The following is an 18,224-nucleotide window of genomic DNA, read 5'->3' as shown; positions in this document are numbered from 1 at the left end:
GTACTTTGTCACACAACAAGTATATTCTACAAAAGCCGGATGCAGCAGTTAGGCCTGTGTCAGTGGTTCTCAGACCTCAGCCACCTCAGAATCACCCGCCAACCTCGGCCTCGTTCCCAGACTTTATGGCTCAGTGGCTCCACTGTGAGGCTGGAGAATTCTCATTTTTAGCAGGTGCCCAAGTGAGGTCAATACTGCTGGCTCTGGAATCTTGCTTTGCAAACCACTGGCCCATGTTTACCTTCCCATTAAATTAAGGATTTGCCTGACTGTGTGGATGGAGCGAATTTAAAACCAGGTTAAATAAAACCTGAAGGAAACACAATAAAGAGTAGATTCTTCCAATTTTCATAGCCCCGTGGAAATACATAGGCTATGCATATTATTTTCAATCTGGTAAATGCAATGTATTCCAGATGCTTAAAGGAATGGGGAGTGGGAAGAGTACTTACTTGTACCCAAATTAGCCAAGCAACTTTCATTAAATATTAAACATAAAGCCTATCTTTAAATCGACACTGGGTGAAAAGGAACAATTTAAGAAGTAGGAAGAGAACTGAGGAAACGCAGTGTCAAAAGCACCAGGAATGAGTCCCTGTAGGAAGGGCTGTTCTCCAACTACTGATGCAGGATAAGAGCTGAGAAGCCATTTTTGGTTACCGCGGCAACCACATGCTAGCCCTCTGCATTGACTGTTCGTTTTCAAATTTTAGCATGAATCAGAATATTCTGCAGGGTTTTTTTGGACTCAGATCTCTGGGCCCATTCCCAGGTTTTCTGAGGTGAGCCTCAATAATGTGCATTTCCATCAAGTATGTAAATTTTCCAATGCAGTTTGTCAGAGGATTCTGGGTATACTTTAGGTCTTCCCTTCACCCCAGAACAGGCTGATTTAGATGACGAAGAGCGTCTCTTGGTAGCCAGGTCTGCATGACACACTGAAGGGCAAGTGTGCAATTTGTTGCTCGGGTCGCACACCAGGAGTACAGCATTGATTTCCAATAGTCTCTCCTTCTCGTGGCATACCAAACACAGAGATTTAATCTAGCTTTCATTTCATCCATGTAAATGATATTTTATTTCATTAATTCATGGAATACACCTATCCCCTTTAAGGATAAGAGAAATTACATTATTATAAAGTTTCTGAGCAGGTAGAGAAATAAAGTATCTTTTCACAAGTATCTTGAGATTAAAACGTCACCTGACTCCCCTAAAGGATACTCATGGAGAAGTTCAGACATATATTTTTGGACTAAATGCTCTTTTCATCCATGTCTTTTAAATGCTGCTTTGACTTTTCCTTGGGCAGGCTTAACAGGCATTTTAAGTTACCTAGCCAATAAAGAAAGGGGACTTATCATCTTTTTTTCTGCTTTGGTTTTGTTTTTTGGGGTTTGTTTTTTGTTTTTTGCCTTCATCAAATAGTACAAATGTAGTCTATGAAAGATATGATTACCAAGTAACAAGTCTATAAAAGATGTGATTACAAACTAACAAATCTGATTCCTGTGGGTGGCTTGTAGCTGAAGTCTCATTACCACTCATTTCTTTTCCTCCCACTCCTGCAAACATCCTGCCCGAGGTTATCCTATGCAGCTGCTGGCGGAATGGATGCTGGACCCTACTGCATTACATGTCCAGCACGGGTGTAGTCCTGTCAGATGAGCAGGCAGGCAAAATAACAAAGGACTTGTATATTTCCATCTACATATATGAATTTTTTAAAACAAGGATGGACTCTCCTATAAGGTATTTAGGTTGTGCCACAATTACTAGCCTTGTGACCCAAAAAGAATTATATTAGCTTCCAAAGATCCCTAACTGCTATGCTAGGAGAGGCTGTAAGGCCAAGGGGCTTGGCGCTAAGAAGAGGAAAAAGAAACCCAAGCCTGCTGATGTCAAACTCTTATCAGTCTGGGAGGGCTTCGGTAACCTTAATGTAGGGCTGTGTATGGAGTCTTCATTAAAAAAGAAAAAAAGAACTCATCTGTGTGTTCCCTCTAGGCATATCATCCCTGAAAACATAATCTATTTGAAACGTGATGCTATTGCTATAATAATTCTGGCCTGGGGAAAAGTGGGTGTCCCTGAAGTGGCCTGTTTCATTTAATTCAGCCTAATTAAGTTGTCATTAGTACAAACTCTCTCCTGTGTGGTTAGTGGCTTAAGAGAAAGGACTTTGCCTTCTGCTGCTTCAGGGTACATCCGCAGCGTCCAGGTCGGGGTTCTGCACACCCTAGGTAGTTTATAGAGGCCCCCTGACAGGTTAACGGGGTAGGAGAATTCCTTCGCATGTAGGCTTTTCTTTCATCATCACCAGTCCTAAGGTTAGTAGGATTGTCTCCCCTTGACAGCAGAGGGAACCGAGGGCCAGAGGTTGTAGTGGAACCTTCCCACGACAGGCTTCCAAGGCACACCTTGGGCAGGCGCCACACAGTAGGGGACCAGCTGGTGCCCATTTGCTTGGCCTGGGCTACTAGCTCTGACAGCTACCCTAACCTCACCTGCTGTGGTTCCAATTTTAGTATATGTGCTGCCGAAGCACATATACTGACACACTGAAGGGCAGTGTGTCATACCTCACCTGCTATGAACCAGCCTTTGGAGGGATCGCTGAACTTAACACAACTTTCTATAAAAGTTCTCACCTTATATAGTTCACATATTAACTTGACAAGTTAAGGCCAGAAATGCCCAAGTAGATGGTCCATCTTCTCTTTGTTGATATGCCTGTGTAGTCTGTAAGAGGGCTTTTTCTTAGTAAGTGGCAGAAATGGAAAAAAGGGACAATGTATCCAACCACATCCATGCTGAGTCAATAAGCCAGTGTTTTCTTTTCCCTATCAGTAGAGACTTTGTTAGGGTAGCCTCACTCCTATAGTGAAGAAAGAAATTGGGGTGCTGCCTGGTGGGTTGGTTTCCCAATTTTTACTTATCTAAGTGAATTTGGGGATTGCCTGTTCAAGAAAGTTTATTAAGTGCAAGATGGGAGCACAGAACCTCAACACACAAGTGAGGACCCTAGCTCTAGAATTCCCATTGAGAACTCTCTACATGAAAGTTCATTGTCATCATTTTCTTCATCCGACATCCCAATACTTAATTGAGCATTTTGTATACCCCAGGCATTGGGCAAACACTTGATATTCATTATCTTGTGTTGTTCTCACCACTGCCTGATACAATGCGTATGTCAGCCTAGAGAGGTGAGTTACGAGCCCAGCGTGGCACTCAGCTCTAGTCAGCTCTCCGACTGGGATGTGAACCTGCTTCTGGCTGATGCCAAAGTCTTTCATTCCCATTGAGAGGTTATGCATTATGAAAGAAAAGCTCTTTATTAACTCATTTGTTTAGAATGATATAGCCAAGATATTATTGCCCATGTCACAACCTACATGTAGTATTTAACTGACGGATGAACGTTTAGAGATAAAGATGATTGGGCTCAGTGAGGATGACAGGCTTGTCCCAGAACACAGTGACACACAATGGCAGAATCAATTGCCTAACTCGAGTTTCACACTTTCCAGCCCAGGGGCTATTGCACTTTGTGTTGTTTGTTTGTTTTTTGCATGATAGAAGGGGACCCTCAGTGATATCTGAGTGGCACAGTTTGGGGACAGGAGTGGGTTTGCAGAAGAACAGCCACTTGTTCTCCAGCCACAGAGAGACAGACCTTTGTTCCCAAAGCCACCTGACTGGCAGGTGGGGACAGCATGTGGAATGGGAGCCTAGCAAGCTATGGCCAGGGCTCAAATGGAAGGTCGCAGCAAGCCTGTTGTGAGAGATCTGTTAGTTTCCTATTGCTGTAGTAACACATTCCTACAAACCGAGCGGCATAAAACACACATTTATGATCTCACAATTCTGCAAGTCAGCATTCCAGGGGAGAGGAGCTTACCTGGTTTCTCTGCTCAGGGTCCCAAGGCTGAAAGGGCGAATGCATTTCCAGACTGACTCAGGAGGCTGCCACAGTTCAGCCCCATGCAGTTGTAGGACTCTGTTTCTGTATGGCTTGTGGACAAAGGTCATTCTCAGCTTCTAGCTGCCTGCCTTCCTGGCCCTCTTCATCTTCTAAGCCAGCAACAGCTGGTTGAGTTCTTCTCACACTGTGAATCTCTCTGACCTCCACCTCTGCCTCATCTCATCTGTCTCCACCCGGAGGAAGTTCTTTGCTTTTAAAGGGCTCCAGTGATTAAATTGGGTTCACCAGAGTAACCCAGATGCACTCCCTATTTTTAGGTCTATGACCTTACTGCCCTCTGCAAAGTCCCCTTTGCCACGTCACAGAACATTCACAGGTTCCGAGGGTTAGGGTGCAGACATCTTTGAAAGGGTCCATTCTACCAACCAGAAAGGAACACAAACTGCTGAATGTGTTCGATTATTTGTTTCTGTTGTTGTGAAGAGCGCACAGCGCGGACCAGCATGTATGAGGGAACCTGGACAGTCCAGGCGCGGTCCTCGCGCGCCTGCGAAGGCGGCCCCAGCGAAGGCCAGTCCACACCCCCAGCCCCCACCAGTGTCTCAGGGGCTTTAGTCTTAAGATACCTTCTGAATATCTTTCTTCCAGTTTAAAATGTCCAGTTCCTCTGTTCTCCATCACTTCTACATTAGCCTCCACAGTCCTCGAGAAATATTTAAAAACACCAGCTATGTCCCTGGCAGCTTCCCCAAAGCATGTCTTGCACTCTATCTCTTATAAACATCCTGTCAGCCCTGGAAGGTCATGATGATGACAATGATGATCCCATTCAAAACCCTTGACATACAAGGCTCAGTAAGGTGAGTGATTTGTGGAAGGCCACACCGAGGTGCGCAGCAGAGCAGGGTGTAGACATCCCCATGACAAATCCCAGCTTCTTTCCACCACGCCAAGCAGCTCCCCTCCCTTCCTGTTCACTTCGTTTCACTCTGCCTCATTTTTCAATTAATTAATCATTCTCATCACCCTCTTTTACTCTCTCTTCACCATCCCCACATTTCATTTCAGTTGTGGGGCACCAGACTGGTTGCTGGAAGGTGCCATTTCATTCCCATGGAGCATTTGTGCCCGATTTTTCACAGCTTTATTTGTTTTTATCCACGCTGAGTACTGTACCCAGCTGGGTTGAATTCATAGTCATTGCATGCAGGGCTCAGAGCCTGTGAATTTCGCAGTGTAATCCGATTAGGGCTGCAGACCGGAGATGTGTGGGCGGGTGAAAACTCTATTATGGAAAACCTCTGAGCCAATGTTCTTTCTTTAAAAAAAAAAAAAATTTTTTTATTGAGGTAAATTTTGGATAGAGCATATTTTTCAGGTGTACAACAGTATAATTTGACATTTGTATACATTACAAAGTGATTGGCACTGGAAGTCTTGTTACCGTCCATCACCGTACAATGTCCTCTTTCTTGAATGCGCTTTGAGGCAATCAGACAAAATAAAGCCGAGGGCCATGGGGAAAGTCACCAGCTTAACCTCGGAAGTCTAATTTATGATTCCATTTAAGGACTAAATCACTGAGCTTGGACAAGTGGTAGACACTGGCGAAGGACGATTAACTCTGAGTTGAAGAGAAAAAAAGAGAACAACGTGAGAGCCAAGCTAGTTGCTCTAATTCTTATTTTTTGAAAAAAGTAAAGAAAAAGAAGATAGTAATATAGCCAGTGCTTACTGTACACCCCTCCCCACCATAGCTCTTTTCCGTAATGTGTAAAATGAGTATGACACCTGTTCAGTCTACCTCAGATGTGCTCTTTGATATGAGCTCTTGGGGGAGAAAAAATGATTCCACAGTGTAGACACCTGAGGCAGCACAACCAGTTTAAAGTCTACTGTGGTTTCACCCCTATGAGTGGTGGAGAATCTGGTTGCTTGGGAGCCAGATGTTTTTGTCAGCCGAAGTCAGAGGGGATGGGAGGTGGCCAGGGGAAGACTATGGCTCGAAAACCACCTTTAAGACACTCTTGTTCTCCTTGTCTTGACATTGTGTGTGCTGAGGTCAGAATGATGACACATGTCTGTCAAGTTGCCCCAGTGGCACAACAACCACAGGTCTGCTGAGAGGGTGTGGGGAAGGTGTGAGAGGCGGGAAACAGGTCATGACATTGTGCTCTCTGCACAGCCCTGCCCCTGGGCACGCTGTCAGCGTACCTGCCCCAAATTAACGGTAACTAGAGCTCTTCTACAACCAAGGGAAGATGAAGAAGCTTCCCAAGTACAAAATGAGTTTCTAGAACCTGCAGAATATAAGAAGTGAAGGTCTCTGCTGCTTTGCTTAAAGTGCTGTAGCCTGCCTTGCCAGAGCCTTCTCGTCTTGTTCTGACTCCCTGGTCATTTACTGGCATCATTCACGGCAGCCGTCTCGTAGACAGGAGCATCGAGGTGCCTTGGTGAACTTGAAAGAGCACGGGGGGGGGGGGGGGGCACGGCCCCCTTCTTCCCACCTGCACAGTGGCGGAGCGGGGTCCTGAGTGCCGTGAGAATGCCGGAGGGGGTGGTGTCATGGCTGTGGCTCTGTGCAGACTTTCTCCCTGTGTTCCGACGTAACACTGACATTCTGTACCCTTTGGTCTTGCTGTTCATATTCCACAGGATCGATAAACAAATAAGCAGGTTTCGGAGATGGTTACCAAAGAAGCCAATGAGGCTGGACAAGGAGACACTGCCAGACCTGGAGGAGAATGACTGCTACACTGCCCCTTTCAGCCAGCAAAGGATCCATCAGTGAGTGTGTCCTATGCAAGCCCCTGTCCTACTCAGGGCGGGCCACTGTGTGTGTGTGTGTGGGGGGCACAGCTCTAACAAACGATCCCCACATCTCAGCGGCTTAACACCGTAGAACACATGTGCGTCTGTGTGTTGGGCGAACGACCCTCTGCACAGTGATGCAGAGACCCAGGCTTCTCTGCCTTATGAACCTGCCAGCCCCCAGTGCTCAGAGCCCCCTGCGGGCTCATCTGCACCCAGCCAGTGGTCAGGGGTGCTGGTCTAGACCTTTCCCTATTGAAAAAGGCGTTGTTGGTTGGTTGGTTTTACATCTTAGTTCACGTCTCAGTTCCCCTTTCTTTAGCAACTGAGTTGCCCCAGGAAAATCCATGTTACCTAACAGCTGGCTTCCTGGCTCATCTGTCAGAGTCTCTGAACAATAAATTGTCATTTTTGACAGATAGATGTAGGGGGGAGTAGAAGTTGGCTAAGTTATTGAGCCTTTGAGGGCTTGCGGAAGTAACCGAGCATTGACTCTGAAACTTCTGAGATGATAAGAAATCACGGCCAGACTGCAGGGTTGGTGGTAGGAGAGTGTAATGCTGGCGGCTGAGGCCAGGCAGGTCCACATTGGATTCAGGCAGACGATAGAGAAACTGCGGAGCCGGAAAGCATCGAGCCGTGACCATTTAATAAAGTCTCACGATGGCGGATGAGTACTCACTCAGGCAGGGGAAAACCTCTTCTCCAACACACAGACAGCAAGGCTGGCCCCTCACAGTGTGGGGCAGGCCATCCCCCATCCACACTCACCTGAGCATAACCTCCCACAGTCTTATACAGGCCGTACACACGTGGCGCAGCCACACACTCACGTACCAATCAGGCAAAGGGCTCGTAGCCAGCAAACCAGCAGCCAGCCTAACACAGCTGCCTCACAGAGAGAACGCATGCCCAAGACGGTGAGCAAGTAGGCAAAGATAGCCTCTGAAAGGGGGCGGGGGTAGGCCAGGCCAGCCCAGCCTCCCTCTCAGCCAGACTTCAGGGACTCTTGGCTCTCCCACTCCAGCCGTGGGGACAGCCTCAGTAAACGTGACTTACCTGAGGGGAGGGGCGGGGTGACAGGTTAAAATAAAATAGATTGATGACTTTGAGAAAAAAGTAAATCAAAGGACAGTTGTTAAGTTGCAGGGAGCACCAGGTGGGGGGATATTTTGGCAAGAGAAAATCAATTAAAACGTTATGGACTTCTAGAGAGCTAAGGAGAGGAGAACAACCAAAAATAGATGTTGTGCATCAAAATATATAATGCATAATGGGAGGGAAGCAACTCAGTAAGTCTCTGAAACAACCAAAACCTAGGTCTCCACTGGTCAGACTGATGCCTGCCCAGTCACATTATATGAACACTTAAGACATGAAACTCACAGCCTGGCCTCAAATCCCAGTTAAATCTTCCATGGGAAATAAGAACTGAGAGAATTCCTGTTACTTCACAGATCAAGACCTATGGGTGTTTTCTTAAGAGAAAAAGACAGATGAAAGCTGACGTGTTCCTTCTCTTACTCTCAACCATCATCATGCCTGTTTTTCATCTTGAAGTTTCTCACAAAAGCAATTATTTGGTTTTCAATTCTTTTGGAGTAGAATTTGATTCAAATTCAGATTTTTCCTTTGCTTCTCCTCTGCTTGAGAGAGTACTTAGCACAGGGCAGGAAGGATGGATGGATGGATGGATAAATGTATAGATGCATGGAAGGATGGATGCATGAATAGGTAGATGGACAGATAGATGCATGAATAGGTGGATGGATAGATAGGCAGGTGGATAGGTGAGTGGAGAGCTCAGTGAATTATATGGTGTGTACTCCAGGATATGTTTTACTTCAAAGACATATAGGTAAATGGAAGAGGAATGTTTCCCTCTACTCATCATCATGCCAATTCTGTTTTTCTGATGCTCTTGCCTTAGAACCAAGTTTCTCAGCAGGGTTCTCAAAGTCGGAAGCTCCTGGGCACCCATCAGGATCTCTGGGTATTAGAACCAGGAATCATATCTTTCTAAGTATTTTATAATGAATGATAAATGAAAATAATAGCCTTGGGGATAGAGATATTCAACCATCTCTCTCATATATGTGAAAAGCCTTTTTTGACATGTTTGGATATTTATTCACTGAATAATTTATTCACTCAAAGTCACTAGTTTGGTGTCTATTACTTAACAGGCACTATCTGGGTACAGAGCATAGAAAGATAAATAGTACACAGTTTTGACCCTAGCGTGGTAAAGACAGAAGACCATTTTAAATTATTGTGAACAGCATAATGGTGTACCTTAAAAGTCAGAGTGCTCCATTCTTCAGGCTTGTTGGAAGGTTGGTAAAAGATGAGGGTTGGTCACAAGAAGAAATGGGTCTTGAAAAATAACACATGTGAAAAAAAAAAGAAAAATAACGCATGTGTAGGTTGGTAAGTGGGGGAGAAACATGTCTCAACAAGAGACAATCACGTATGTGTCAAAGAACAAAGGCGTGAAACAGAATGGAGAGTTTGAAGAACCACAAGTGGTTTTCTGTGAATGGAAACAGGGTGTGAGAACAAGAGAGTGATCAGTGGAAGGTGAGCTTTCCAGGCAGGAATTCAAATTCAGACAGGGAGACTTAAGATCCTGTACTCCTAAGCATTATGCTCTACCACAGGATTTTTAACCTTGGGACTGTTGATATTTTGGGCTGAATAACTGTGATGGGAGCTGTCCCATGCATTGTAGGATAGTTAGTAGCACCCCAACCTCTATCCATTAAATCTAGTAGCAGTTCCCTCCTCACTTAGTTGTAAAAATCAAAAATCTCCAGACATTGCCCAGTGATTCCTGGTGGTAGTGGTGGGGTGGGCACAGATTACACCCTTGTTCCCCTCAGTAACCACTGCTCTACTCTTCTGTCATGTGATGCCCTTCAGGCAGGACCACCCACTGTCTTGCAATAAATTAGACTCCAGTCAAATCTGATGACTATGACAGACAAGTCTATTTAGAAATTAATTTATTCCTCTTCACCTCCTTGCCTATCATTGTTGGCCTGTATCCTCCCTGCCCTTCATTCTTAAAATGGCATTAGCAGTAACATACTGCAGACAGTTACTTCCTAAGGTTAATACTTGTAATAAAGGCTTTCTGCTGGTAGGCAGAGAAAAGGAAATGTGGGAGTCATGTTGCTTTTTATAATAGAAGCACAGAGTATTCTCTCAAGAAATGAGTAATTCTGAATTGCTTTTCAGAAGACTTATCTGTTAGATGCAGATGGAAAAATATTCATTTGTTTTTTTGTTTCTATCATTAGCATTATTTTATTTTCATAAAAATCCATAAAAGATGAGAGAGATAAAATTAAATACTGACCACTTCCTACTAATAGATGAATCTAAAATTTGTGTTTGTTGTGGGCTCATAGGTTTCCATTTGCTCACGTGTTCTGTGCCTGTCGGTGTTCTGGGTGCTTAGGAATCAACTGTGAACAAAAAGGCAAAGATCCCTGCCCTCAGGGAGCTTATGTCTTAGCTGAGGGTGACTGACAGTGCATTATAAAGCAGTGGTTCTAAGTCAGGGTGATTTGGCACTGTCTAGAAATGTTTCTGGTTGTCGCAGCTTGGGCTGAAGAGTGTTACTGGTGTCTAGAGGGTGGACGACAAGGATGCTACTAACCAGCCTCTAATACACAGGCGCCCGCTTCCCAACAAAGAATGATCCAGCTCTGCATGTCAATAGTACCAAGGCAAACATATTTTTAAAAAGCAATTGTAAAGCATGTTAGGTGATGGATGCTATGGAAAAAGAGAAGAGAGGAGTAGGGGGAGGAGAATGGAGAATGCTGGGGGGGGGGATTGCATTTTTTAAAAATAATGTTTATAACTTTTTATAACTAAAAAGTTAGGCCTCAGATAGAAGCTGTGATTAGAGAAAGACATGAAGGAGTTAAGAGAGGGAGGAAGAGAGTTCCAGGTAGGGGAGCAGCCAGAGCAGGGCCCTACTACTCTGCAGCACCTTGGTGGGTGACTTGTGACTGGAGCAGAAAAGACAGGGACACTAGGTGGGCAGCGGCGATGAGCTAGGGAGGTAGGGGAGGTCGATCACATACAGTCCTGTGGGCCACTGTAAGGACTTTGGCTTCTACAGAAGAGTGATATGGGTCTAATTGAACTTATTTTTTCACGTTTTTTAAATTAAATTTATTGAGGTGACATTGGTTAATAAGATTATATGGGTTTCAAGTGCAATTCTGTGATATGTCATCTGTATACTGCATTGTGTGCCCACCACCCTAAGTCACATCTTCTTCCGTCACCACGTGTTTGACCCCCTTTACCGTCCCCCTACCCCTCTCCATCTGGTAGCCACCATACTGTTTTCATTTGCTTGTTTTTCTTGTTTGTTCATTTGTTCCTTTCATGGATGGATCTTGAGAACATCATGCTACACAAAATAAAGTCAGAAAAAATTGGGAACCTTATGATTTTACTCATATGCGGGACATATATAAAACTAACTGAACTTTGGAAAAAATACTGTTCTGATTGCTCTTCCAAGAACAGACTGCACAGAGCGAGGGTAAGAGCAAGGACCAGTGAGGAGGTGATGGCTGTCATCCACGTGGGAGATGCTCAACTTATACGTACCGTTTGGTTTCTAGCTTTTCAAAGTCTACAATGAAGAAATATACCAATATAACTCGACATAACTCACATATAACTCTTTGTGAAGCTTAGTTTTAGACAAAGATTTGAATCTGGGCCCTGTGCATACATGAAATGGGCATTATAAAAAGACTCCTTAAAATGAAACTTGTTCACATGACTTCCTCCCCCTACTGGACTGAGCCACTGAGGACAGGCACTGTGTCCGGCGTCAGGTGGCGCCTGGAGAATGATTCTGAGTTCTAACAGGGTGTGGCAGAGTTGGGTTGTGGTCACTGCTGGAGTACAGAGCCTGAGCTCTTACGTCAGGTTCTCTTATCTCCAAAATAAAGGACATTCAGATGAAAACTTGAAAAATGGAATAAGTCAGTCAGTCAATCATGGTCTCTGTTGTTTAACTTGAATTGATCTCTTAACTTGGTGATTTATTTTTATCTCACTTCTGCTGATAGACCATCTTTTTTTTTTTTTTTAGTTTTCTTTTGGTTTGTTTTTTTTTGTTTTTGCTAATTAATTTTTTTCCTTTATTATTAATTTTAATGGGGTGACATTGATTAATTGGGTTACATAGATTCAGAGAAAACATCTCCAGGTTATTTTGACATTTGATTATTATGTTGTATACCCATCACCCAAAGTCAAATTGTCTTCTGTCACCTTCTATCTGGTTTTCTTTGTGCCCCTCCCCTCTCCCCTCTCCCTCCCTCTCCTTCCCTCCCCCATAACCACCACACTCTTGTCCATGTGTCTGAAAGACCATCTTTCTTATGCCAAGTTTCATGGCTGTTTAATTCTGTTATCAGGAGTAATGCTTGACCTCAAGATATTTAACTCATGTATCACACATTTTAATTCATGTGTCATGTGCATATATAAAACGGGCAGTGTAAAAAGACCACTTGACCTGAAATTTGCTTATATTCCCTTTTTTCACCTTCTAGGATGTGAGCTAAGGAATAATTGTTAAACATCTAGGGACTAACAAAACAACATAGTTCATTGTGCCCAAGAAAGCACTCACCATGAAAATCTTGGAGCTGAGCCCATGAGGGCTGATAAGAATGGCAGAAATTTGTTGAAGGGCCAGTGAGTAGGAGATTCTCTATAATCTCCCTTTGATTGCCTTCTTATCATTTGACCTTCTTCTCAGCTGAATAAGTCAGCAGACCATGGCAGTGAGGTATGGAAATAGTGAGTGGTCAAATGGTGGTCTTCAAGTAGTGGGAGCAACAGTTGCAGTGATCTAAGTGATAGTGACCACCATTTATCAATAACTCCTGTGTTCAGAGTTACACTATAGATGCATTCCAACTCTGAAAATATGGGTAGTAAGATGAAGGTGAGGGAGACTGAATGGCTTGGTCCAGGTCACTCCAATCAATGGCAGCTTAGTGAACAGGAGAGAAGAGTGCCTTCTCCAGTGCTGCCTCCTCATGTATGTGACACACGAGTAGAACTACAATATAGTTTTTCAGCTGTTACGCTAGTGTGAGCCTATGGGTGTAAAGATACCTTGTTGCCTTCGAAGATTATTGTCAAGTATTTCAGGGGGGTTATAGACAAAGAAAATAAAATGCTAAAATAGAAAATAACTATTCTGCCTGGCCTGTGGTGGCACAGTGGATGACGCCTTGACCTGAAATGTTGAGGTTGCTGGTTTCAAACCCCAGGCTTGCCTGATCTAGGCACATATGAGAAGCAACTACTACAAGCTGATGCTTCCCGCTCCTCCCCCTGTCTTTCTCTTTGTATTCTCTTTCTCAAATCAATAAATACAATCTTTTTTTAAAAAGGAAAAAAAGAATGTTTAAAAAAGAAAAGAAATATTCTGAATGAAGGAGAATATCACCTGGAGTAGGCATTCAAGTTCAGGAGAAGATGGGCCCAGGTTGGCAGGCCTCAGTGGTCTATATGACTCTGACGGCTGGTAATTGAGCCAACAAATTGGGTTGTAAGCCTAGCGGGCAGAACAGAGGGAGAAACACAGCAAGCCACGTGCTTCTGATTGTCAGAGAGGGAGAACTAGTGAAGCAGCGCTTTCCTACCTGTCTCCTTGCATTTGCGAGAAATGGAATTCATTGTATGGGGAAGGGGCTCTGAAGGAAGTGGTGGACAGTATCCTCAGCAACCTCGTTAGAGCAAATGCCTTGTCAGGCTTTTTGGGGAGCTGTTTCCAGTAGGTCCCTCAGCATGGTTCTGGAGAATTAATTAATTGCTTATGGGCATAAAATTCTGCAGGAGTTTAGGCATATCTTCAGCAAAATACTGCAGTATACCCTAAACTAATCTAATTGTAAATCTTTGTTGCTTGAAATTCATCCTACAAAACTTATAGTTGAGAACTGATTAAAAAGCAAATAGCTTTACATCCCATTTGAATACACATTTGTGCTTAAGAACCAATAAGGCAAACCTGTGGGTATACATTTTTATTACAATATGCAATGCTGTTTGGTCATTTTATATGGTATCAACGGGACTGAACCTGCAGGCTGCTTACCATCAGTATTGTCTGGGCACCTAAAGATCTGACTCTACAGCAAACTCTGCTGCACTAGCCAGCTACAGGACCCGAGGTTGTCAGCATCAGGGTCATTTTATTAAAGCATTGTAATTTCAGAAGGCCCCTCTCAAAACTCAAACAATTTCAGAGGAGATAACATAATACAATAGTAGGGAGTTTATCAAAGGAATAATGATAACTAGTATTTATATGGTACTTACTAGTTTCCACATCGTATTTCACAGTTATAAACTCATTTAGCCCTGTGACTAAGGCATAGTTCTTATCCTTAATTCTGTAGAGGAGGAAACTGAGGCATGGAGAGGTTAAGCAATTGCCAGTGTCACACAGTTGGTTGGTAGCCAATCAGACTTGGATTCTAAGACCAGGCGTTCTTGCTCCAGTCTTATTCTCTCTTAACATTGTGTATTCTATGACTGGTATAACAAATTACCATAAATTTTGTGGCAAAAAACAATACAAATGTAGCCTGACCAGACAGTGGTGCAGTGGATAGAGTATTGGCCTGGGATACTGAGGACCCAGGTTCGAAACCCCGAGGTCACCAACTCAAGCACGGGCTTATACTGCTTGAGCATGGGCTCACCAGCTTGAGCGCAGGGTTGCTGGCTTGAGCATGGGATAATAGACATGACCCCATGGTCTCTGGCTTGAAGCCCAAATCTTGAGTCCAAGGTCACTGGCTTGAACAAGGGATCACTAACTCTGCTGGAGCCCCCTGGTCAAGGCACATATGAGAAAATAATCAATGAACAATGAGTAATTGATGCTTCTCATCTCTTTTCCTTCCAGCCTATCTGCCCTCCCTCCTTGCTCACATGCAGGCACTAAAAAAAAATTTAAAAACAAACAAATAATACAAATGTATTATGTTCCATTGGTTAGAAATCCAACATGGGTCACCCCGGGCTAAAACCAAGATGTGACAGGGCTGCATTTTTTTCCAAGGCTCCAGGGAAGAATCTGTTTCTTTGCCTTCTCCAGCTGCTGGGGACCAGCACATGGCTCAGCTCATGGCCCCTTCCTCCATCTTCACAGCCAGCCATGGCTGTTGAGTCCTGCTCTCATCCCACCACTGCACTCTGATCTTGCTTCTGTCCTCACATCTTCTCTGACTCGTCTGCCTTCCTCTTCTGCTTTTAAGGACACTTTTCATTATATTGGGTCCACCTGGATAGTCCGGGACAATCCCCCTGTTTTCAAGTCAGTTAATGAGCAACCTTAATTCCATCTGCAATGTGAATTCCCCTTCGCCATGTAGCTTAACACAGTCACAGGGTCTGAGGATTAGGGTGGGGACTTCTTTGGGGAAGTGTTATTCTGCCTCGTACAGCTATTCAAATTTGCCAGTCAGGAAAGTTCCAAGGGTCTGCCTAGGACAGAGAACATGTAAGTTTTAATGGGGGAAAAACAAGCAGGAAGGAAGGGAGGGTTGTCGCAGTAAGATTTGGGGACATTAAATGAGATGATATGAGTGAAATACTTCATCTAGTACCTGACCTATAGCAAACATTCAACAGTGAACAGTTATTATTATTATTACTATTTTTATTGTTATTATTGCTGCTGCTGCTACCACTAATATGAGAATCATTGGGAAAATCTCTGAAATTTGCAGTCAGTGTATAAAGGGAAAGTTTGAGGTGACAAAGACCGATTTTTGCAAAGGTAAAAACTAATTTTTTTTTTTTTTTTTTTTTTTAGTGAGAAAGAGATACAACAGGGGAGAGAGATGAGAAGCATCAACTCATAGTTGCATCATTTTAGTTGCTCATTGATTGCTTCTCTTTTTTTTATAAAATTTTCTATTGATTTTAATTTATTGTGTTTACACAGATTCTAGTGTCGCCTCAAATGCATCTCATTCTCCCCCATATTCCCTTCAACATCTCCCTTCTCATATGTACCTTTTCTGGGGGTGGGGCTTCTAGCTGAGCCAGTGACCCCTTGCTCAAGCCAGCGACCTTGGGCTTCACATCAGTGACCTTTGGACTCAAGCCAGTGACCGTGGGATCATGTCTAAGATCCCACACTCAAGCCAGCGACCCTGCGCTCAAGCTGGTGAGCCTACACTCAAGCTGGCAACCTCCAAGCTTGAACCTAAGACCTCAGCATCCCAGGTTGACTCTTTACCCACAGCGTCACCACCAGTCAGGCAGCAATAGCATTACTTTAAAACTAAAAGTTGCTCAGGGTTCCAGCTATGTTATAGACTGAATGTCTGTATTACCACCAAATTCATCTGTTGAAAGTTAATCGCCAATGTGATGGTAGTAAGAGGTGGGGCCTTTGGGAAGTGATTAGGTAATAAGGGTGGAGCCTTCATGAATAGGATTAGTGCCCTTAAAGAAGACACCAGAAGGCGAGCTCCCTCTCTTTCCACCATGTGAGTGTATAATCCTGAGTCTGCAACCTGGAAAAGGACCTTCACCAGAACTTGACTTTGCCGGCACCCTGATCTCAGACATCTGCCTCCAGAAAATAAATTCCTGTGATGTACAAGTCAGCCTAATATGTGGATGGCCATTTGTTACAGCATTCACACTAAAACAGAATTGCCATTTCCCATTACTCCTCAGTAACATGTGTCTGGCTGTTTTCTAAACCCTTTCAGCATAGGTTTTGTTTGTTTGTTTGTTTTTAAAGAAACAGAGAATCAGAGAGAGGGATAGAAAGAGACAGACAGACAGGAACAGAGAGAGATGAGAAGCATCCATCATTAGCTTTTCATTGCAACAACTTAGTTGTTCATTGATTGCTCCCTCACATGTGCCCTGACCGTGGGGCTACAGCAGACCGAGTGACCCCTTGCTCGAGCCAGTGACCTTGGGTCCAAGCTGGTGAGCCTTGCTCAAACCAGATGAGCCCGCGCTCAATCTGGCGACCTCGGGGCCTCGAACCTGGGTCTTCCGCGTCCCAGTCCGATGCTCTATCATTGCGCCACTGCCTGGTCAGGCTCAGCATAGGTATTTGAAGGTACTGATTCTTCTAGCAATCTGCCTTTGACTGTATTTTTATTTTTAGTATTAAAGACATTTTTTGTTTTGTTTTGTTTTCATTGATTCGAAATCTTTAGAAGGGCCTTTAGGCAAAGAGATGGTGAGATTGATCTAGGTAGGATTCATGTTCCTGTGGTGCCCCGTGATTGCCGCAGGCTCAGGACACTTGTTTCGCTGCAGTCACTTATTCAGCATTAGGATCCTCCGTATGCTAGTTGTTTGTATTGATCCGTAGAGTCAGGGGAGACAGAGCTCTCTCCTGGAAAGTTTTCAGCTGTGATGAAAAGAAACAAGCAACACAGCCTGAGATTGCCCTTCTGAAAAGGATGCGGCTTGTTTTCAGAATTTAGTGACGTTAAGGGACAAAGAAGTCACCTCGTCGTGTGGGAAGAGCACAGCTGTGGGTGTCTGGTGATTCAGTACTTAATTGTGTTCTCATCATTTGTGAGGCCAACTTTGAATAAGTCACTTAAAATCTTTGCCATTTATCCATCTGTAAATGAATATAGTTTTTGATCAACTCATTCATTCAACAAATACTTTTAATGGGTTGTGTGCCAAGTACTGTACTGTAGTAGAGAAATATAATAAGTTACTGTGGGTTCATAAGTATGTTTGTGTGTGCGCGCGCGTTTGTGTGTGTATTTTTTATTTAAAATTTTAATTCGAGCATGTAAATTTGATGGGAAAGAGGCTATTTTACTCATCAGAGTGACAAAAGGCAATTTAAAGCGCCTACAGGAAAAGGGAAGATCTGCCAAATTTAGGTACAGTAAAGGAAGGGTTAACATAACGGAGAAGTCGGGGACTAGGACTGCATCTGTGAGTGGATTGCACATTATGCAATCACACTGGGCATTACATCATCTAGAAGAACAGCAGTGGTTGGAGGGGAGGAAACCGTTGTGCCTGTAGGTGCTCTGTGCCAGACTCTGTGCTGCATGGTCTTCGTCTACTGTCTCATTTGACTTTGCAACAACCCTGCAACATAATTTCATCATCCTCATTTTACAGAAGGTGAAACCCAGGCTCAGAGAAGCTAAACAGCTTACTCAGGGCTACAAAGTAACAAGCAAACTTTGGGGTCAGAACCCAAATCTGCCTCATTTCAAACCCGTGCTCCTTCTGAGATAGCACCGCTGACATTGACCGAGCTCTCACTAGACGCAGGCCACCCATGAGACTAGTGGTGTTCTTACCTGCACTGAGGATGAAGACATGGAACAGCGAGGGAACGTCAGGTATCTGAGTTCCACTGCTGGCAGAAGCAGGAAGCCCTCCTGAAAGGTCCCATAAGCTTGCTCCTACT

The 18,224-nt window shown here is 44.0% G+C and overlaps 1 protein-coding gene across 3 annotated transcripts in view; it reads left to right on the top strand.

Annotated features, from left to right (window-relative positions):
- ANO4 (anoctamin 4) overlaps positions 1 to 18,224 on the top strand; it is a 401,034-nt gene that overhangs the window by 265,396 nt on the left and 117,414 nt on the right. For all 3 annotated transcript variants that reach the window (XM_066356852.1, XM_066356843.1, XM_066356858.1), the window contains one exon: positions 6,584 to 6,715. In XM_066356852.1, the coding sequence (XP_066212949.1) occupies positions 6,584 to 6,715 (132 nt within the window). The remainder of the gene's footprint in view (positions 1 to 6,583; positions 6,716 to 18,224) is intronic.

Source organism: Saccopteryx leptura, chromosome 1, assembly GCF_036850995.1.
Source record: "Saccopteryx leptura isolate mSacLep1 chromosome 1, mSacLep1_pri_phased_curated, whole genome shotgun sequence".
Taxonomy (NCBI): domain Eukaryota; kingdom Metazoa; phylum Chordata; class Mammalia; order Chiroptera; family Emballonuridae; genus Saccopteryx; species Saccopteryx leptura.
Note: the sequence above shows the minus strand (reverse complement) of the source record. Positions and strands in the feature narration are given on the sequence as shown.